The sequence below is a fragment of the Lolium rigidum genome, chromosome 5 (assembly GCF_022539505.1).
Source record: "Lolium rigidum isolate FL_2022 chromosome 5, APGP_CSIRO_Lrig_0.1, whole genome shotgun sequence".
In the NCBI taxonomy this organism is placed as follows: Eukaryota; Viridiplantae; Streptophyta; class Magnoliopsida; order Poales; family Poaceae; genus Lolium; species Lolium rigidum.
The window spans coordinates 140,102,830-140,126,203 of NC_061512.1; the positions used below are offsets into that span (position 1 = coordinate 140,102,830).

The following is a 23,374-nucleotide window of genomic DNA, read 5'->3' on the forward strand; positions in this document are numbered from 1 at the left end:
GCCATTACCGCCGCGCGACCCAAGTCGTAAGCTGATTTACTCGTGTGCTTGCTTAGCAACCATCCATTGATAAATTTGCATAGTATTTGCATGGATTTGATGAGGTTTCCATTGATCTGAATCAGGGGAACTGCTGATGCTTCAACTCAAACACGGGGCAATCACAGCAAGGGAATCTACTACCAATCAAGTTTCCATCTACTTTCTGGGGATCCCTACTTTCTGCTTGCTCCAGGACTGCACGGGAACTGGAATTAACTGACGATGCAGGAAAACAGCAAGATGGAGTTGATCGATCCCACAAGCTGCTCGAGCAGCAGGGACCAAAGAGCCATTAACAGAAACATCAAGCGCGGCCATGACTCGCCGTCCGTCATCGCGGCCGGGATCACTGCATGCCCAACAAAACGGAGACGCGAGACCTTCGACGAAATGTGGCAACGCAGGATTAAGAGAGGTGAGCTAGCCCCGTCACAGCTACATTCGGGCTAGATTTAGTTTGTTTGCTGCTTATCGTGCATCTTGGCTGGTTTATTGGTTAGAGGTAGAGCTATGGCTCGCGGAGGCTACTGATGAGGAGGGAGACTGCCATGACCTTCCCGACCGAGTCGTTCTCCCATACCAGGAGAAACCATTCGGCCAGTTTTTCATGGGCGACGACGGCGAGCTGGCCCTGTTTGCTGCCGGAGCCGCTCCAAGCGTGCCTGACAGCGTCGTCTCGCTTGCTTTGTTCGATGGTACGCACTTTACCCGATCATTTGCTTGATTCCTATTCCAGTCGCGATTTGCTTCTACATACACTCTATCAGTCCTCAGTTCGTCACTAGCTGATTACGGTTTTTTCTTCACAATTAATTCTGCATTGTTGTCCAGGAGATGTGATGTTGTTCGCATGCTCGGGGGTAGCTCTGCCACAGGAGGCCGGGGCTGCAGGGAGAAACCTAACTAGATTTCTCACCTCGGCACGTCTGGTTAGAGAATTTATTGACAAGAGAAACAAAGATGATAAATTAAGGGTACATATGTTCACAAATCCGTTATCAATGCAGCTTCTGTATGCTCTATGTACTCCCTTTAATTCTGCATAAATATACGTAGGTTGAGGTGCGCCTTCCTGATAATAGAGCTACCGATGGCTTCTTGGGACTATATGATGACCATATTGCGATTGTCACGTCCTTCGACTACCTCACTACCAATCCTGTAGATCTCAATCATCAGTCACCTAGCCAGCCTTCTACTAGTACTCTTACCAGACAAATGATAGCTTTTGGGCGTGCCTTCAACTCGGGCAAATTGATGGTACAAGAGCTGACACCGGTTATTTCTATTGTCAGTGATGATCTTGATCAACCTCGCGAGGTCCTTTTTCCAGATTTCACAGAGGTATATATACGATTTTTTCTCTGTTAATTGGCGTGCAAGATGAACAATTCAGAACAAATAATTATCTCATTGTGGTTCCGATCGGTGGTCTAATTTGCGAGTTCTAGCTAGGCTGCATTTGGAGGGCCACTTACTGATGCTAATGGTGAATTTCTTGGGGTGATCCACCATCATGTTCATGACATGGAGAAGACATCGTTTCTACCGCTAACGTTTCTTCGTCTACGCTTAAAGCATTTTGGGATACTCATGTATGTATGATGGCTGATTTGCTCTTGGGCTACTACCACTCGTGTTATGTATTTACTTATTTACCATAATAATTAATCTAAATAGCTGTATGTTGTATTACAGGCAAGATGACCGAGATACAACTGAGGAAGCAGGTGCACGATCTCTTAAGACCACTGTGCATTAATTATCAATTCATCCTCCGGGCCTTGTTTAGCTAGGCAGTGAGCCTGTCATGCTCATAATTTTTCTAGTTCCTCTGTTTGACGTCACTTTGACCACGTAACATTTTGTAGTTTTTTTTTGAAATTAGCTATTTTTATAGTGCAAATAAATTAATTGCAGAGCTACTATTCCATTCAAAAAAATAATTGCAGAGCTATTGTCCAGTGCTTCTCAGTATCTGAAAAAAAAGGAAGGGATTCATCATCATCCTTTCTAGTCATACTGGACAACTGTACATTTCATCACTGTAAATAAGATGTGGGTCACCTAGTTTCACCATGCAAATAGACGTGCTTCATGCATTCTGCATGCTTTAATTTGTTGTGTTGTCTTACAGACAATACACACAGTTTTCTTTCCGGACATTCTTTTCCCGGCCTCATCTTCTCCATTTCAGGTACCTCAAGCGGGGGAACCAAAAATAAGAAACGTAGATATTCCTTACCTCCTGGTGTATCAAGCATTGTCCCTTCAGGTGTGAATTATATATAATCTTTACAAGCCATATTTTGCAGATTGCTACATATATCAACCACTGTGTGCACTGTGCAGAGTACCATGCCAATATTATCATGGTGCATATCAACCTGAACTCATATTGATCACCTTAACTGTTGCATCAGGATTTATGAGGAAGATTAACATGCTAAAATCTTTGGGCTATCCCATGCCACCACCACTTATGCTTGAAGGTAAGCCGATCGTCGCTACTACTGATATTGCTGGATTTTTCTCCTTAGCTAGCATGTTCGGCCATGGTTGTTCGCAAAAACCAGCAAGAAATTCTCTAGTTCAATTTATTTCGTAACCTCAAGGAGTCCGGCAAAGTTAGTGCAAAAAGTTGAATACCAGTTTTGGATCGGAATCAGTTTTGAACACCCCATAGATCTTGTAGTAGCAATAACTAACAACTTGTTTTCCCTTTACCCAGTAAATGGGCAATTGCGTAATACATTTGAAGATGATTTTGGTGAAGTGTGTGCTTGGGAAGGGTATGCGTACAGCCTCATGTGGCGCTCTGCGGGGAACTATGTCTGGCAAGAACTTCCCAAGAAAGTTTTTAGAAATTTATCCCGACGAGCTGTCTCAGTTGTTTCGTTCACTGGTTCGTGTGTTTGCTTGCAGTACCTACTGTAGCCTTTTCATCGTATCTCACAATAGTATTTCATCTTCACTAACACGATGAAAGTCATATATAAAATGTATGCAGGGGACAAGATATTTTTTGCGTGCACAGGCTTGCTTATAAATTGGCATGCTGGCACTGGCACTGGCACGTGTAGAGGCAAACGCATGCGCCCTCGCCAAGTCATTCTCACCTCCGCCAGTTTGGTTAGAACTCGTGATGATGAAGACGAAATTGACAAGAATTTGAGGGTTAGTTGGTGCATGATCCCAATCATTTTCAAGCTTCATCTTTTTAATTGCATATACATCATGGTTAATTTACGATGAATGTTGCAGATTGAGGTACTTCTCCCACCAAAACAGCGCACTGATGGGACACTCGAATTGTACCATTTGAACTATAATATTGCTATCATCAGCGTTGAGAAGCATTTTCTTTCTGCTCGTCCAGAAAATATCTTCTCTAGATCAGCACAGAAGCTACCTGAAGAAGTAGTAGCTGTAGGACGTGATGCTGCAGAGGGATTACTCTTGGCCTCAATGGGTAAAGTGATCGACATGCCTCATTGGATGTCTACCGAACTTGACTGCCAAGACCTTAAGATGTCCACTTGTAAGATAAAGAAGGTACCTACTTACATTGTTAAAATTTTCTTGCATCTTAGTGTTTACATAGATAGTTGCATCTGAACTACTACATGTAACTTCATCTGCTACTTTGTGTACGGCTTACTACTAGGTTGGGATTGGAGGGCCCCTTATTACTTCTCATGATGGTCGTTTTGTTGGCATGAACTTCTATGATGACACACACAGAACTCCTTTCCTGCCACGGAGTAAAATTGTTGACGTTTTGAAAGGGATTGATCTCCCATCGGAAAGGTATTTAGTTTTATTTTTCGTTGTTGTGCAACGTTGTTCTCAATGCCAGTTAACTTAGTATAAGCAATCAAATGAGCTCACATTGAAAACATATGTTGGATACAGAGGTTTGAACTGTCCAGTCAACATGATGGACAACACAACAACAATTAAGAAAAACAGGTACTCCGTGAACTTTTCTGTTTCATCAGGTTGCATCGCTATATTCTATAATATTTATGCAACTACAAACTTACATTTGGTGAATACATTGGATGATGTATAGGTGGCCCGTGCCCGAGGCATATTGGTATCATCCTCTGTTTGATGACGATCTTGATCCAATTCGCCCCTATGTCGGAAGGGTTCTCCAATAGATGCTATCGTTCTCCTTGTGTTTATTATGTAGTACTAAGTATTTTCGGACCTTACATTAGTTGTATTTGTTTCCGGTTGACCTATATAAGTATATAACCACGGTTACTTTCTGGAATGTACTATGGAAGCCAGTAATATATGAACGTGGCGAAGCTTGCCATTGTATCTCAGGCCTGTGAGTTTCTGATGATCGTTGTGCCATATGTATATTTCGGGGCCATATCTGGTTTAGAATCATAAAATAGGGCAGACTTGTCTGTGGGATCTGATGGCTCAGCCTGTTTCGAAAAAGATGACTAGGTCTGAAGTCATTACTGAAGCAATTGAAAGATTGACAAATAATTCATGCTTGATAACTCTGAATGACCATTGACAATGCTGAGTTGCGGACATGCACATGCTGAGAGAAAACTTTTCACGTCTAGATATATCTAAATTTTAACAAATCTTAGAAAACCTTCATGAGACGAAAGGAGTATAATCGGCGCATATCTAAGAGCATCTTCCACAGGCGCGCTATATAGGCCGCGCTGTAAAAAAACGGCCGGTATGCAGCGGACGGGAGCTCCAGCAGGCGCGGTAAACGGCGTGGCGCTGCAAAAAAAATTGCGCGCGCGGTGTTTTGCACAATCCGGAGCGCCATATGTGACGCGTCGGCTACAGCGCGCGGCATCGCTCGTCCACGCGCGAAAAGCCAACGGCAGGAAATTTCCCTCCCCCCGCGTCTGCGCCCTCATTTCCCCACCGCCCGCCGCCGCGAAATCCAGCCGCCGCCGGTCGATTCCGCCGCTGGCCCCGCTGCTGCGCGCCGCCGCGGCGTAGATCCGCCTCGCCCGCGCCCCCTCCCGGCAGCGGCGGCCGCTCCGCCGCTCTGTGACGCCCGTGCCGCCGCCAGCGACGGGCAGTAGTCGGCGCTCCTCCTCCGCCTCCTCCTTCCTGGCGCCGTCGCATTGTCCGCCGCGCCGCCGTCGCCATGTCGTCGTCGTCGTCTTCGAGCTTGCTAACAACATGGTGCGACCATGGTGCTCATGGAAGAATGGTGGAATTGGAATGGGCAACAGTAGTTGCATACTTGTTGTATTTGTTTGAAAACTATATGTTGTATTGTCTCAAAACTATGTTGTATTGTCGTATGTCGGACGTGGTGTATTTGGTGTGAACAATGTATTGTATTTGGATGGGTTTTTTTTTTGATAAAGGATGCTTTATTACTTCAAGAAGCAATTACATCCAGCCTCTGCATAACCAGGATGCACACAGCCGTTTGTTGTCTCAAGTGACCAAAGTTACATAAAACAAAAATAGGCGAAATACATATCGGAACGATGAATCATATAACGCCTAAGAGCTAGGTGGAGCTTCTATCCTTAGACTATGCTGCCACCCATGTAGGAAAAAAGTATCCCTCGCCGTATCCTCCAACCGTGTACAGACCTCCGTAAACAGGTCTCGATTCTCCACCCGCTGAAGAGGTAACCACGAACGGAGAATACATGTGCATTTGTAGATAACCTGCAACAAAGAGCAATTTTTGTCATTAAAGATCTTGTCATTTCTACATAGCCAGAGCGCCCAGATAACTGCTAGCGCCCCCATCCTAAGAAGCATTTTAAACCTTGAGTTGATACCATGAAGCCAATTGCCAAAGACATTAGCGACACTAGTCGGAGGATACAAGGTAGACGCTACTTGGATGATCGACCATATAGATCTCGCAAGCCGGCACTTGAAGAATAAATGATTGATGGTTTCATCATGATGACAAAAGACACATCGTGTACTTCCGTGCCAATTCCGCTTAACAAGATTGTCTTTGGTGAGAATAACCCCTCGACGAAGATACCATCCAAAAATTTTAATTTTTAATGGTATCGTCATCTTCCAATTTTTCTTATTATTATCAACTGGTAAATCAGAAAGCAGCATCGCATTGTATAAAGATTTTACAGAAAAGGAACCATCTACGTGGAGGTTCCATCGAAATTCATCTGGCTCTGGCGATAACTGAATATCTCCAAGCCGCAGAATTAGGTTGTTCCATGCCACGAGCCTTTGTCCTAGTAAAACCCGTCTGAACGTCACATTCGGGGGTGAGGTAGTCATTACTGTTGCAATAGTATCACCTTGGCGACGCGCAATTCTATACAAAGCGGGATACTGTTCACATAGGGGTGCATTGTCGAGCCAAGCATCTTCCCAGAACCGTATCTGTGCTCCATTCTTAATGGAGAAAGTCCCATGTCAAAAAAAGACATTTTTTGTCGCCATAAGACCAGCCCAGAAGTGCCAGGTTTCCAAACCACTTGAGATAATGTCTTCGAGCCGATATACTTTCTCCGGAGTATAGTTTGCCAAATCCCATCCTCAGTAAGTAGCTTAAAAAGCCATTTACCCAGTAGCGCTGAGTTTTTGACCTCCAGGTCATGAACTCCAAGCCCTCCTTGATCTTTGGGACTACAAACTATACTCCATTTAACCAGTCGATATTTCTTTTTCTCGTTGTCCCCTTGCCAAAAGAATCTGGATCGATAATAATCGAGTTTGTGCAGAATTCCTTTGGGTAAGATGAAGAATGATAACATATACAGTACCATATTAGTTAGTACTGAATTAATGAGTACCAATCTTCCACCCAGGGACAACAGTTTACCTTTCCAACTACTGAGGCATTTTTGTAATCTTTCTTCCACTAATTTCCATTCCGCAATTGTCAGTCTCCGATAGTGAATCGGAATACCCAAATAGCGAATCGGAAATTGGCCTTGCCCGCAACCAAATAACTCTATATACAGAGCTACATCGTCTTGGGCATCACCGACGAGTAACAATTCACTTTTATGGAAGTTAATTTTCAATCCCGATAATTGCTCAAAAGCTGCTAAAATTAATTTCAGATTTCGAGCTTTTTCAAGATCATGATCCATAAAAAGAATTGTGTCATCGGCGTATTGAAGGATAGATAAGCCACCATCAACTAGATGTGGAATCACCCCTTCAATTTGACCATCAGACTTGGCCCGCTCTATGAGTACCGCCAACATATCCGCTACGATGTTAAACAACATCGGAGATAACGGATCCCCTTAGCGTAACCCTTTTCGCGTTTGGAAGTGTGTCCGGTGTCATCATTGACCCGTATAGCCACACTACCACCATACACGAAATCATTAATTAGAGCTCGCCACTCAGGCGAAAAGCCTTTCATCCTGAGTGTCTGTTGAAGGAAAGACCATTTAACTTTATCATACGCCTTCTCAAAATCAAGCTTTAAAATAACCCCATTTAATTTCTTAGAATGCATCTCATGTACCGTCTCATGCAAAACCGCCACTCCATCAAGGATATTCCGTCCTTGCATAAAGGCTGTTTGCGATGGCAAAACCACATGATCCGCAACCGTATTAAGTCTAATGGTGGCCACTTTAGTGAAAATCTTGAAACTTACATTTAATAGGCAAATGGGTCTATATTGTTGGATCCTTTCTGCCTCATTAATTTTTGGTAACAAGATAACTTCACCAAAATTTAGACGAAATAATTCTAGTTGTCCAATGTGTAAATCACTGAACAAATCAAGAAGGTCCGATTTAATAGTATCCCAGAAGGTTTGATAAAACTCTGCTGGAAAACCATCTGGACCCGGTGCTTTGTTGCATTCCATTTGGAAAACTGCCTTCTTAACCTCTTCCTCAGTATAAGGTGCGGTTAGCAAGCCGTTTTCTTCCAAAGAAACTTGGGGTATATCATCCGTTAAGTCCTCGTTAAGAGTAAAATTACTTTCCTCCGGAGGACCAAACAGACCCTTATAATAGTTAGTAATGTAAGACTTGAGTTGCTCATGGCCTTCAATCAACCCTTCATCTTGAATAAGAGAGTGAATACGTTTTTTCCGGTGTCTCCCATTGGCTAAGCCATGGAAATACCTCGTATTTGAGTCTCCTTCCAAGATGAATTGAGCCTTGGATCGTTGATACCATTTGAGTTCCTCTTCGCGGAGAAGACCGGCCATCTGTTCATTGGATTGATTTTTAAGTTCAATCTCATGTGTAGACAGTGGTCTAATCTCCGCAACAGACCTCAAGCTCATCAATCACATTTGATAAGCGAGTCTTTTCTTTTTAAGAATACCAGCCGTATGGGCAGCCCAACTGGAGAGATGTTTGCGCATAGACCGCATTTTATTATTCCATCTCAAGATAGGTGTACTTCCCCCGACCGGTCTTTCCCAAACCCTTTTAACCATATCATGAAATCCCTCTCGATATATCCAGCCAAGTTCAAATTTGAACGGCCGTTTACAAACGGGTCTGGGATTCCCGATGGGTAGAAGGATGGGAGCGTGGTCGACAGCTTTTTCAATACGTTCTAGTGCACGGACCGACACCATAGGGTATTTACTTTCCCATTCGGTATCCATCAACACGCGATCTAGTTTCTCGTATGTGGGCTCCGGCAAGCTGTTTGCCCAAGTAAACTGCCGACTCACCAAAAACACCTCTCTTAAATCCAGGCTATCGATGACAGCGTTGAACAAGAAAGGCCGTTGACCATCAAAGCGGCCTTTACTTTTCTCATGAGGGAACCTCAACAAATTAAAATCACCTCCGATTAAAATCGGATAAGGATTATCCTTTGTAAGGTTTACCAACTCACGTAAAAAGTCAGCCTTAAACACTTCCTGGGCGGCACCATACACAGCGACCAGACTCCATATGAAACCGTCTGCTTTATTCTGAATGTCGAGTTTAATGTGATACTCTCCATCGGAACTAGCCAAAATGGTCATGATGTCTATGCGGACGCCGAGTAAAATGCCCCCAGACCTACCACGGAGCGGGTGAGAAAACCACTGAAAGTTAATCCCGCCTGACAAGCGGTCGAGAAAAATTTGAGAGAAATTCCGCCTACCCGTCTCCGAAATAGCAAGAAAATCTAAATCATAATCTCTACAACCATCAGCAATGTGGGAATGCTTAGCCAAGTCACGAAGACCTCTGCTATTCCGGAACATGCCATTCATCGAGAAACATTTTAGATTTAGAGTTCTTACCATACCTGCGGGATTTCTTTCCAGCCGATGATCGAGAACCACGTTCGGACGCTTGTAAATCAGAACTAAGCTCCGCGTGTTCTAAATCAACTTCTGAAATGTTGCCAATTATAGCCGAGAGAATTTGACCATCTAGGATGTCGTCATCATCCTCATCGTCTATAATCGTCGTTTCGAGCCCAATGGAGACATTGGGAGCAACCGTTAGACGGTCAAGCTCCGTTTGTCTCAAAACATTAGCCGAAACAGAAATCTCATCAGGCCGAAAACCCAAGGAAACCCCTAGGCTACTCAAATTAGAAGAAATACGAGTATCTGAAAAAGAATCAAAAGACTTAGGCGGTTGTTTAATACCTGCCGTGTCAAGGTTCATCTCCGCCTTGCGTCGCATGGCTCTCTGCATGACGTCCTCATCTGTCGCCCCCGCCCCATCCTCCGATAGAGCAAACCTCCCACTTCTCCTCACCGTCGGCTGAACGACTGGAGGAGGGACCGTGGGTGAAGGTTGCTGCAAGGAGGCTGGCGACAGAGTGGGCGAGCGCGGCGGAGAACCATCTGGTGAAGCAGGAGCCGATACAGGGGTAGCGTATGAAGAAGCCCCCTGTATCTCTCCCGCCTTGGCCGGCGGCGTGGCGGTAGATGGCGACGCAGCCGGTGGCGACGAGGAAGCCGGTGGAGCCGCAAGCTCGGAAGACATGCCCGCCATAGGGGACGGAGTCCTCGGAGTCTGGTGCTCGCAAACCCGCATCTCCTCCACCACTGCATCACTCAGACGCGGCAGAGGCGAAGCAGGCTCGGGCATCATCTCCAGCCGGTCCCCCTGCGTGGCGCCCTCCGAGACCGCCTGTCCCGGCGAAGACGATGTCGTGGTGGCCTGCTGCACCGGTGGCGCGGGGTCCCCAACAGGCGGCAGTGGCGACGCCGTGGCCGGCTGTGACACCGCCTGGTGGGGCAGCGAGGCCGGCCTCTCCATGGCCGCCCCTGGCGCGCAGTGTGGAGTCACCTACCGGCTGCAGCAGCGGCGCCGTGGCTGGCTGCGGCACAGCCTGGTGGAAGAGCGGAGTCGGCTGCGCATGCAGCGAGGACGCAGCGGCCCGCTGCACCACCGAAGTCGGCGACACCACTGAACCCGTCTGAGTCGAAGAAGGAGACGGAGTCGCGTGGCTGCTGCCCCCGCGGTGGAACGGAGACCGGACGAGTACGACCCCGCATAAAGATCCGAACTCGGAGGGTGAGGGCTCCCGTGGAGCTACAGGGGTGAGGCGACCAAGTGTGGCGCCTCGACTCTAGCACGCGCCACAATCCGCCGCCCTCTATCCGTCATCGGCGAGTGGTTGAAAGGAGTCAACGCCACCTGCGTAGACCGCACCGCCGATGTGCCGCATCGCGTCGGGGGATGTCCATCAACATCCATACGAGCAGCCTCGAGTGCCGCCTCGGCAGGTGCCTCATCAGGCTCTGTCCTCCTCTCGAGCCATGTGAACCATCATCATCCCCTCCCTCCTTCCGGAAAAAGGTCGAAACCGAGGGTCCGGCCGGAACCCCACCGCCTCTCGAGCGAACCGAAAACGATAACCACAAAGCCGTAAAAGTGCAACCACCTCCAGGCAACCATTATTCTTCTCCCGAACCGAAGGGTCACGCATAGCCACAAGAACACGAATAATCCCCGACTCCGAAGAGAGAACAAATCAACATCAAGAGTGGTGCCAATAAGAGAACCCACCGCCCGACATACCTAGGAAGTGTCGAACAGAATCCGGAACTCCACTGACGTGCACCCAAACCGGCTCCATAACGAAAAGAGGCTGAACATCCTGATGCACCCAAGAAGAAACTAGAACCTGAGCATTAACCTTGGGTACACTCATCTGCATACCATCAATCCGGGACAAGTCATCAGCTGTAGGAATACCAATAAGAAAAGCATTAGCCCCATGGGGCACCGCCTCCCTGAAAGGATCGTATGCCGCACCTAGAGGGGGGGGGGGTGAATAGGTGCTACCCAATTTTTAGTTCTTTTTCAATTTAGGCTTGACACAAAGGTAAATTCTCTAGATATGCAACTAAGTGAATTTACCTATATGACAAGGTTATTAACTAAGCAGGATATAGCTACGCAATATATAGGAGATAGAATGGGATAGAGGTAACCGAGAGTGGAGCACGCGATGACACGGAGATGATTCCCGTAGTTCCCTTCCTTTGCAAGAAGGTACGTCTACGTTTGGAGGAGTGTGGTTGCTATGCAAGCCAAACCAACAGCCACGAAGGCTTCACTCAGATCTCCTGTGAGCAACGCCACGAAGGCCTAGCCCACCTCCACTAAGGGATTTCCTCGAGGCGGAAACCGGGCCTTTACAAGGTTCTTGGGGCACACATCCACAACTGAATTGGAGGCTCCCAAATCTGTAACAATACAACAATCAACAACAACACATCAACAACAAATCAACTAGGGAACCAAATAGGAACACTAGCATGAGATCCCTCAAACAAATGAGGGGGAAATGAAAAACGCTTCGGTGAGGATGTAGATCGGTGGCTTCTCCTTTGAATCTCCAAAGATCAAGAGATTTGGTTGGGGGAGGAAGGAGATCTTGCAAATCTTGTGTTTCTTGAGGTGGCTCTAATGGAGGTGAAGCTTGGCAGATTTCTTGTGCAATGATTGAGCAAAGGGGTAAGGAAGAAGAAGAGGGGTATAAATACCCCTCCCCAAAATCCAGCCGTTGAGCTTGGGGCCGGATAATCCGGCCTAAGTAAGGGCCGGATAATCCGCCCCCGGATAATCCGGCCTCTAGGTACAAAACCATGACAATGTCCGGGCAAATGTCCGGCCCCTATCCAGAGAGGCAATTCTTCAAGTCCTTAGCCATTTTCGAGGGGGCCGGATATTCTTGAAATATCCGGCCCGGATAATCCGGCCCTGGAACAAAACCGGGACAATATCCGGGAAAATGTCCGGCCCCTATACTGAGCTGCATTTCCTCAAGTCCTTAGCCGAAATTCTGGGGGCCGGATATTTTGGAAATATCCGGCCCGGATTATCCGGCCCGGTGAGTTTTCTCGCTGAAACTTTTTGACAAGATCGACCACATCCAACACACAAACAAATGTATCTATATAATTCCCGTACCACTTAAACAAACATTAGTGTATCACATACATTGACATCAAACACTCAAAACATAATATGAGAGATGTTCTTTCAATCTCCCCTTTTTGGTGTTTGATGACAATATACGGATTTGCAAGAGAATAACTATAGAGGCAAGCATGATGGCAAAAACATAGAGGCACTCCCCTACATGTGTGCATATAAGTAATTTGCATTTGAATACAAATACACAACACATAGGATTGAGGTGCCTCAACACTAGAGGTATCCATCATGAGCTCTAACAAGAGACATATACAAATATGAAGTTGAGATAGTATGCTAGAAGTCATACCCATGTGTAGATATATGACACGGAGATATAGCATCACACATGATATAATAGTCTTGATCTCAACATAAAGAAATCCGAAAGCCATAACAATGTCTCACACCACATAGCACATAGTTTTAAACGGAACACAACCAAAGCAAATAGTTCAAATAATATGGAACACAAGCAATAAATGAATGATAAACGCATATGCTTGTGCCCAAACCATGCAAATCCCCGAGAGAGTTCCTAATAGAACGCTTCTCCCCCTTTGGCATCGAGACGCCAAAAAGGGGACAAGCGCGATGCTACTCGCCCCATGGGGATCACTCGGAGGCATCATCATCATCGGAATCTTGCGCCTCTTCTTCTTCTTCTTCTTCTTCGTCTTCATCAGTGTCAGGTGCATCTGGAGAGCGGCGAGTGAGGCTGGACCTTTGAATGCAACTATCAAGATCACTCCACGGAACCTGTGCAGAATGCCACCCACTGTAACCTCGGGTGAACCGGAGGCCGAGGAGGGGTCCTTACTCACCACCGAGCTTGTGCGAATAACCGCCCGAGTATGCTTAATCTCGGAACGCTCCCGGCTGGCCGCATAGTTCTCCTTATGGATCTCAATGTTCATGCAAAGGATGTAACGCTGAAACCAACCGAGCCCGTTCACTTGTTTCTTCATAGCAGGGAGGTCGAATGGCGAGCAGGAGCAAAACCACTAGAACGAGCATCACCCATGAAGGAGTCAGTGGAGGTACAACAGAAGAGACAGGCTTAAGTTTGTAGGCCTTCTTGACAGAGTGCTTCAAATAAGAGTACCCGCTCAAGTCTTCACCACGCACGCCCGCAGTGTTGTTGATGAGGAGCTGGATGTAAGGCGCATAAGGTATGGTGGTCCGGGAGATCATGGCATCACGAATCTCATGGAAGATGTAGTCCATGATATCAACAGTGAAGTTCCGTTCCTCATTCTCATCACGAGCACACCGAAAGCCGAGGTACATGAGGTCCACAAGAGTTCCCCGGAGAGCATCATTGTTACCACCACTAGGAGCGATGGTGGCCCGAAAGAACCTAAGCAACTGACCATAGATGGTAAGCAGCCCCTTGGACTCTCCCACTTTTCCAGCATATGTATAGAGATCATGCAGCTGATTCTTATCTGTCCTCTGAGGTCCATGGAGACGACGCCCTCCTTCTGCAGGAATTCCAAGAATAGCAGCAAAACGGTGCAAGGGGGCACTACAGTGAGTGGTGCCAGACATCCATTCCATAGTACGGTCCTCATCAGTCTTGATGGCCAACGTAGCAAAGAACTGCTTCAACAACTCTGGACTATAGTCACATTGAATCTTCATCAAGTCCTTCAAGCCCAACCTTCCAGCCACCCAAATGGCATCCTCAAAGTGATTGTTGACTGCCGTAACGTCCACATCGATAGCTTGCATGGGACGAACTTTCCTCATGGGCTCATAGATATCTTTATAGATAAATTCCTCGCTCCATGCACCAGCATTTTCTCGCCCTCTGTCTCTTCATCCCTTGGGAGGTCTTCATACCAGTTTTTCATACGGATTGCTTGATAAGAGATGATGTCCATAGACTTGTAATTTTCCCTTGAAGCCTTGTTCTTGTGCCTAGATGATGTTGACTTGCGAGGAGCGTTGGACACGAACTCATCACTTGAACGATCAGCTCTTGCGCGTCTCCGAGAGGTACCCCGAGAAGAACGACCTGTGAATAGCAAAGATGGATAGCAAAGAGAAGATAATGCTCATGAGTCATGTATGATACAGTAATGCACTCTAGAAACATACTATAAGCTGGTACAAGTCTAAAACAAGATAGATTGAATCAAAACTGCAGTGGCGATGAAGCTCCAGGCCGGATAATCCGGTGCCCCAAGGGGGCGGATAATCCGGCCGGACCGGATAATCCGGTCCTCGCGGGGGCCGGATAATCCGGCCCTGCGATTCTAGCAGATTTTGCAATCAACAACTTGTCTTGGAACAGATCGGCCTAAAAGCATGCAAGAGGAGTACACTACAAGCGATTTGGAACAACTAGACACCAAATCCACCAAGAAAATAGCACATATAAAACACAACACCTAGGGTTAGGGATTGTGAATCATACCCGCATCCATTGCGAAAGCCGCTTGGAGGAGAAGGTAGCTAGGAGGGAGGAGCACCCGATCCACCCAAAAACTCCGGGAGGGAGTGGACGGGGCAACTCCGGCGAGGAGGAGAGTCTCCGGCGACCTTGAGAGGAGAGAGAGGAGAGAGAGGCGCGTGGGGGGTGGAATAAACCGTTTCCCCCCGTGGCCTCGTCCTCAGCCCTTTCAAGATCCGCCCAGGCCGGATAATCCGGCCCTAGTTTAGGGCGGATAATCCGGCCGGGCCGGATTTTCCGGGTCGCCAGGGGGGCGGATTATCCGGTGTTCTGGAGAATTTCAGAACACCGTCAATCCCGCCTATCTTTAGTTGGTTATTTGCGTACCCATATGTGGTGCAATAAACTATCACCTCACATATACGATGCATATTTACCAATAAGATGCGGCAACCTAGATCATCCGACCGAGAAACCTCAAACTCCAAGTTTTTTTTACCAAACATGACAAATGAGCAAGATGGAAATGGCTTATAGATGAGTGTAGGCTTGGGTTTAGAAGACTCAAACTGTTAATGGTACATGATCACTCAAGTTTGCAAGATATGAGCAAATAAGGCCAAACTAGAGTGATTTCCCATAAGAACAAGGAGTTGTCAAATAAAATGCAATAAGATCCAAATAACTCCAACTCTTCACAAAGAAGAGTGTGGTGGCCTAGGCCACCATATATGAGTGTTGTGGCATGGCACCGCGAAGATATATCTTGGGTCCAAGCCACTACTCATCATTGACGCTCACATATCAACATAAGATATAGAGAGAATGATTTCTTAATGTTGGCATTATGGGGGGAGGGATAGCTCAATAATTTAAACCGCACTCCCCCTATTTCCATGCCCACATCTAAACCAAATAAAGTTTTGAGACAAAGGTGTGTTTGCAAGATGGTCAAGCTATACTCCTTGAATCAATGATATTTAGCTCATTCCTCAAATAAGAGAACCTTGCTTCATCAAGAGGCTTCGTGAATATATCGGCAAGTTGATCTTTGGTTGGAACATAGATAAGCTCAATATCACCACGGGCAACATGATCCCTAATGAAATGATTCCGGATCTCAATATGCTTCGTTATTGAATGTTGCACCGGATTATAGGCAATCTTGATGGCACTTTCATTGTCACACAATAGAGGCACTTTGTCACAAATGACACCGTATTCCTTTAAAGTTTGCCTCATCCATAACAATTGAGTGCATCCACTTGCGGCGGCAACATATTCGGCTTCGGCGGTGGAGAGAGATATACAATTTTGCTTCTTAGAAGACCAACACACCAAGGACCTACCAAGGAATTGGCAAGCCCCGGAAGTTGATTTCCTATCATCCTTTGTCACCCGCCCAATCCGCATCGGTATAACCATTGAGAATAAAGCTTGAGCCTTTGGGGTACCAAATACCATATCTTGGGGTATCAACCAAATCCATCATGTGGCTCTCCTTAGGAGAAGCTTGATACCTTGCACACACACCAACACTCAACACTATGTCCGGTCTAGATGCACAAAGGTAAAGCAAGGATCCAATCATGGAGCGATATACCTTTTGATCCACCTCTTTACCATTGGGATCTAGTGCAAGATGACATTTGGTAACCATAGGAGTGGCCACACCCTTCATCTCGGTCATCTTGAACCTCTTGAGAATGTCTTGGAGATATTTTGCTTGGTTGATGAAGGTTCCTTCCCTCAATTGCTTGATCTCAAAACCAAGGAAGAACTTCATCTCTCCCATCATAGACATCTCAAACCTATCGGTCATAAGCTTTGAGAATTCATCATTGAAAGCTTTGTTAGTAGAGCCAAATATAATATCATCAACATATAATTGGCAAACGAAAAGCTCCCCATTGACCCTCTTAGTAAAAAGAGTGGGGTAGATTAGCCCAACATCAAACCCACGGTCTACCAACAATTCCTTAAGGTGCTCGTACCAAGCTCTAGGAGCTTGTTTGAGACCATAAAGTGCTTTATCAAGCTTGTAGACATGGTTAGGAAAGTTGAGATCCTCGAACCCCGGGGGTTGCTTAACATAAACCTCTTCATGCAAAGGACCATTAAGAAAAGCACTTTTCACATCCATTTGTTGTAACTTAAAGTTATGATGTGAAGCATAAGCAAGAACTATACGGATGGACTCAAGGCGAGCCACGGGAGCATAGGTTTCTCCAAAGTCAATTCCCTCAACTTGAGAGAACCCTTGAGCCACCAATCTTGCCTTGTTCCTCACAACATTTCCAAACTCATCTTGCTTGTTCTTGAAAATCCATTTAGTGCCTATAACATTGCGGCACTCCTTTGGCTTCTTTACTAAAGTCCACACTTTGTTGCGCTTGAAGTTGTTGAGTTCTTCATGCATAGCTTCCAACCAATCCGAATCTTCAAGGGCTTCAAATACTTTCTTGGGTTCCACTAAGGAGATATAAGCATGATGATGGCTAAAATTCGCCAATTGCCTTCTTGTGGAAACCTTTGCCCTTACATCACCAAGAACCTTGTCATGAGTGTGTCCACGAAGTTCGAGGTTCCTTTCTCTTCTTGCTAGACGACGGGCCTCGATCTCCTCCTTGGTCTTTCTAGGCCTTGGAGGTGTCACTTGATCAACTTGATCATTTGGGTCCCCGTCTTGACCTTGAACTTGAGCTTCCTCAATTGCTTGGGGTTGCTCAATCTCATGTGCTTGATCTTGAACAATATTCGGAGAAGGGCAAGAGTTGATTGGATCCTCATTGGAGCCATTATGAATGCTTGGTTGATCTTGACCTTGATCTTGTCCTTGATCTTGCACACAAGAGGGAGGGTCTTGTTCTTGTTCTTGGGTTGGTGCATCATTTGCTTCACTAGGTAGGGTTTGTTGATGTTGAGAAGATGAGGGCTCCACCGTGGTAGAGCATAGTTATTCCCGAGACGCCACACCGTGTCCCTCAATGGGGCGGAAAAATCCCACACCCATTCTTACTATGGCATCTTGAGGCATTTCATCACCTGCACAAACATCAACTTGCCCCACTTGGGAGCCATCATTTTCTTCGAACTTCACACTACAAGATTCAATGATAATCCCGGAGGATACATCAAAGATTCTATAAGTGTGAGATTCGGCACCGTAACCAACAAATATACCCTCCAAAGCTTTAGGAGAAAATTTAGACAAACGAACTCCTTTGATTTTGTAGAAACACTTACACCCGAACACCTTGAAGTATGAGATATTAGGCTTGTTCCCGGTGAGTATTTCATATGGAGTCTTGTCCAAGCCCTTGCGGAGATAGAGCCGGTTAGAGGAGTGGCAAGCGGTGGAGATGGCTTCCGCCCAAAAGTTATAGCGGGATTTATACTCCGCCATCATAGATCTTGCCATATCCATAAGAGTCCGGTTCTTCCTCTCCGCAACACCATTTTGTTGAGGGGTGTAAGCAGCGGAATATTGATGTCGAATCCCCTCATCACTAAGAAAATCATTGAGTGTATAGTTCTTGAACTCGGAGCCGTTGTCACTTCTTATTGCCATAATGAGGAGGTTGTGTTGGCGTTGCACCTCGGTAGCAAAGTCAATGAATATTTGTTGAGTCTCATCTTTCGTCTTGAGAAAGTAGACCCAAGTGTATCTTGAGTAATCATCAACAATCACCAAGCAATGTTTCTTCGCACCAAGACTTGCATGAGTAACGGGACCAAAGAGATCCACATGAAGGAGCTCCAAGATCCTCTTGGAAGAGATGATAGTCTTTCTTGGATGCGGAGAGTCATGCATTTTGCCTTCAACACAAGCCCTACAAACACGATCTTTGGCAAAAGACACGTTTTCCATTAGTCCCACAATATGGTTCCCCTTGTGAAGACTTTGCAAAGTTCTCATGTTGACATGGGCTAGGCGGCGATGCCACAACCAACCCACGTCCGCCTTTCCGAATAGGAACATCGCACTTGTCGTGGTGGTCCCCGAAAAGTCCACCACATACAAGTTGTATTCGCGATACCCAACGAAAGCGACTTTTAGAGTCTTGCTCCACAAGAGGACCACAATATCATTATCAATAAAGACGGCGAAACCCATCTTTCCAAGGGCGGAAACGGAAAGAAAATTGTAACCAAGGGTTTTGACAAGCATGACATCCACAAGAGTAATGTTGTGTGCAACCACAACCTTGCCAAAACCCAATACCTCGGATGTAGAATTATCGCCAAAGGAGACGGTGATATCATTTATGTTAGGCCTCAACTCCTTGACGAGGTTCTTGCCGCCGGTCATATGACTTGTACATCCACTATCAAGTACCCATTTTGAACCTCCCACGGCATAGTCCTACATGAGATCAATTCTTGGATTTAGGTACCCATTTCGCAATGGGTCCTCTTTTGTTAGCAACAAGGGTCTTTGGGACCCAAATAGACCAAGCAACATAACCATCATATGGGCCAACATATTTAGCATAAACATCACCATAATAATCTTTAAATAAAACATAGTGAGGGTTAGCAATTCCCGCATCATCATCATTCATGGTTTTTCCCTTGGAGGCTTCACCATTAGTGACGGCTTTCTTCTTCTCTTGTGCGGGCTTGGCCTTTTGCTTGTTTGCCTTCTTTGCCTTGGCATTATAACCAAGGCCCTCCTTCCCATTGTTTGATCTTTGCATACTCAAAAGATCATCCAAAGAAAGTTTACTTTGGGGAGAGGAGGCCTTAGCAAGTTCATCCTTCAACCTAGCATTTTCCTCAACAATATTTGCATGATCACATAGAGGAGTAGAGGAACTAGGCACAACATATGTAGCAAGAGCCTAATTTGAAGTTGCTCATAAGACTTGGATAGGAGAGTGAATTCACTCTTCAAAGCTTTGTGAGCTTTGTCTAGTTCATCTAGATCCTTCACAAGTTTCTCATGATCAACCTCAAATTGGGCCTTTTCCTTTTTAAGCACTTTAGTCTTAGCCCTAGCAAGATCTCTAGCTTTTGTGAGCTTGTTAATTTTATCTTGAGGCTCTTCAAGAGTTTCTAGCCTCTCCTCAAGAGAAGCTATAGTTTCTTGACTTTCCTCAAGAGCATTTTTAAGAGCATGGATTTCAAGAGAGTCTTCTCTCTCTATTTGACCCTTTTTCTCAATAATATCACTTTGTTGAGCTATACGAACCATGAGATTTGAAACATGCTTTTTAGTGTTACCTTGTAGGTTGAGAATGAAATCATCAAAATCTAGCATTTCTTATTTCACTTTTAGACTAGCATCATCAACCCCTAGATCACTAGATATGTTAGGCATAGAGGGGCTAGGGGATGATACCTCGGAGGATTTAGCCATGAGGCAACTTTCTTCCTCCACATGAATGACCTCATTGGGGGATTCACTTGGTGATGAAGAGTTAGTGGAGAGGGAGGCAAGAGCGACCAATCCATTAGAGGTTGCATCTTCTTCATCATCAACATCATCATCTCCGGAGGTATACTCTTCTTGAGTTGATAGCACAATAGACGTGTCCAAGGAGGACCTTGCCATGAAGCAATGTGCATTCTTGATATGAGAATTCTCATTGGGGGAGTCAAAGAGAGATGAAGATGGAATGTTGGTGGTGACGATGGCGGCCAATTCCTTTGAGCTTTCTTCATCTTCCTCACTACTAGATCTTCCCACTTCATCGGTAGAATATTCTTCCCTTGTTACTAGCACAACCCTTGAGGGTCTCTTGCCCTTCTTGGTCTTGTTGTTGTAGAATTTCTTGTTGGGGGCTTTTGAATACTTGCCCTTTGTGTCTTTGCTCTTGTCCTTGGGAATGAGCCTCCCATTATGAAGCTCTCTATTCTCATAGGGGCATTCGGCAATGAAGTGGCGCTTGTCATCACAATTGTAGCATGATCTACTCTTTGGACCAAAGCTAGTGAACCCACTTTTGTTGTTTCTCTTGATGTTGTCTTCCTTGGCCTTGGCGGGATCAACCCAAAAGGACTTTTCATGGAAGGCCATGTGATCATGGTAGTGGCATTGCAAATCTTCCGGATAGGACATACTCCAAGATGCCCTAGAAGATTCTTGAGGAATCACTTCTTCAACGGAGTTGACTGCCAAGGCAAGGTTGGACCCTTTTGTCATCCCAAGAGCTCGGTTGCGAGAGTCATGAGAGTTTTCTTCAAGCACCTTGAGAGCTTGCATCTCGTGCACCACTTGTTGAGAAGTGAGAGAGGAATAACATTCCCTCCCTACAAGAGTCTTGACGTCAATGGGTACAAACGGCATCATGCATTCAATGTACTTCTCCTTGATCCAAGAGTCATTGATGTGAGTGGCACCAATCAACCGGAAGGCATCGGCAACGGTGAGAAGTCTTCCATACATGAGTTCATGATCTTCATCCGGTAGCCTCAAGAAACCTTCGGCTTTATTCTTAAGAGCATTGTACTTGTTCCTCCTTGTGCTCTCACTTCCAATGCAACTAGCGGACAAACCGTCCCAAGCTTCCTTGGCGGTGGTGTAGTTCCGAACACGATGCAATTCCTTTGTCCCCACACTAGTTTGAATCATGTGCAAGGCGGTGTTGTTGAGTTGACTATCAACCGCTTCTCTTCTAGTCAACTTGTCGGGGTTGTATGGCTTGAAGCCTTCCAAGATGATTCTCCAAAGTTCATTGGAGGCACTCGCAAACATGAGAGCGAAACTCAAATTGCCAAGTATCGAAATTCTCAATGGAAAACTTAGGTGGATCGCCCCGAATGTTCATATGGGGATGGGGAACCGGTATATCGGGAGATAGAAAAGGTGGAGCTACTCGATTGTAGCTATCACCTCCACTAGTTGTCCTAGGAGATGCAATGGGATTTTTTAAGGTGTTTAAGTTATCACCTTCCACGGGTTTGGTAGAGGAGGGTAATTCCGAAGCCTCACCCTCTTATAACGCACCCGTGTCCTTTACCTCTACACTAGGAGCCTTGGGAAGGGCCGGAGCCAAAAGCTCGGCAATCATCTTTTTCATGCTTTCCATTTGGGCTTCCATGGAGGACTTCAACGAATTGAAGTCTTCCATGGAGACCGTCTTGGTGGCCTCTTCCGTGGGATCCTCGTTCGGCATACTCTTAGGCGGTTAAGCCCGAAATAAGAGCCGAGGCTCTGATACCAATTGAAAGGATCGTATGCCGCACCTAGAGGGGGGGTGAATAGGTGCTACCCAATTTTTAGTTATTTTTCAATTTAGGCTTGACACAAAGGTAAATTCTCTAGATATGGAACTAAGTGAATTTACCTATATGACAAGGTTATTAACTAAGCAAGATATAGCTACGCAATATATAGGAGATAGAATGGGATAGAGGTAACCGAGAGTGGAGCACGCGATGACACGGAGATGATTCCCGTAGTTCCCTTCCTTTGCAAGAAGGTACGTCTACGTTTGGAGGAGTGTGGTTGCTACGCAAGCCAAACCAACAGCCACGAAGGCTTCACTCAGATCTCCCGTGAGCAACGCCACGAAGGCCTAGCCCACTTCCACTAAGGGATTTCCTCGAGGCGGAAACCGGGCCTTTACAAGGTTCTTGGGGCACACATCCACAACTCGAATTGGAGGCTCCCAAATCTGTAACAATACAACAATCAACAACAACACATCAACAACAAATCAACTAGGGAACCAAATAGGAACACTAGCATGAGATCCCTCAAACAAATGAGGGGGAAATGAAAAACGCTTCGGTGAGGATGTAGATCGGTGGCTTCTCCTTTGAATCTCCAAAGATCAAGAGATTTGGTTGGGGGAGGAAGGAGATCTTGCAAATCTTGTGTTTCTTGAGGTGGCTCTAATGGAGGTGAAGCTTGGCAGATTTCTTGTGCAATGATTGAGCAAAGGGGTAAGGAAGAAGAAGAGGGGTATAAATACCCCTCCCCAAAATCCAGCCGTTGAGCTTTTCGGGGGGCCGGATAATCCGGCCTAAGTAAGGGCCGGATAATCCACCCCCCCCCGGATAATCCGGCCTCTAGGTACAAAACCATGACAATGTCCGGGCAAATGTCCGGCCCCTATCCAGAGAGGCAATTCTTCAAGTCCTTAGCCATTTTCGAGGGGGCCGGATATTCTTGAAATATCCAGCCCTGGAACAAAACCGGGACAATATCCGGGCAAATGTCCGGCCCCTATACTGAGCTGCATTTCCTCAAGTCCTTAGCCGAAATTCTGGGGGCCGGATATTTTGGAAATATCCGGCCCGGATTATCCGGCCTGGTGAGTTTTCTGCTGATGCTTTTTGACAGCACTGACCACATCCAACACACAAACAAATGTATCTATATAATTCCTGTACCACTTAAACAAACATTAGTGTATCACATACATTGACATCAAACACTCAAAACATAATATGAGAGATGTTCTTTCACTCCCATCTCCACGCTGGGTTCCCTGGACACATGCGGGCCATCAGACTCTGAACATCAGCTGCAGATACTACCCCTTCCCCTGACACCTGTACTAAAGCTGTGGGCGCTCCAGAAGAGATCAACTGTGGCTTATACACTGAGTCTGGAATCTGAAGA

At 46.0% G+C, this 23,374-nt stretch overlaps 1 protein-coding gene across 1 annotated transcript; it reads left to right on the top strand.

Moving 5' to 3' along the window:
* Positions 1–3,120: 3,120 nt before the first annotated feature.
* Positions 3,121–4,374, top strand: LOC124651791. The gene is made up of 5 exons (XM_047190826.1): positions 3,121–3,219; positions 3,307–3,597; positions 3,710–3,852; positions 3,958–4,014; positions 4,118–4,374. The coding sequence occupies exons 1-5, from the start codon at positions 3,136–3,138 to the stop codon at positions 4,206–4,208; spliced, it is 666 nt and encodes a 221-aa protein (XP_047046782.1). The 5' UTR covers positions 3,121–3,135; the 3' UTR covers positions 4,209–4,374.
* Positions 4,375–23,374: the final 19,000 nt, after the last annotated feature.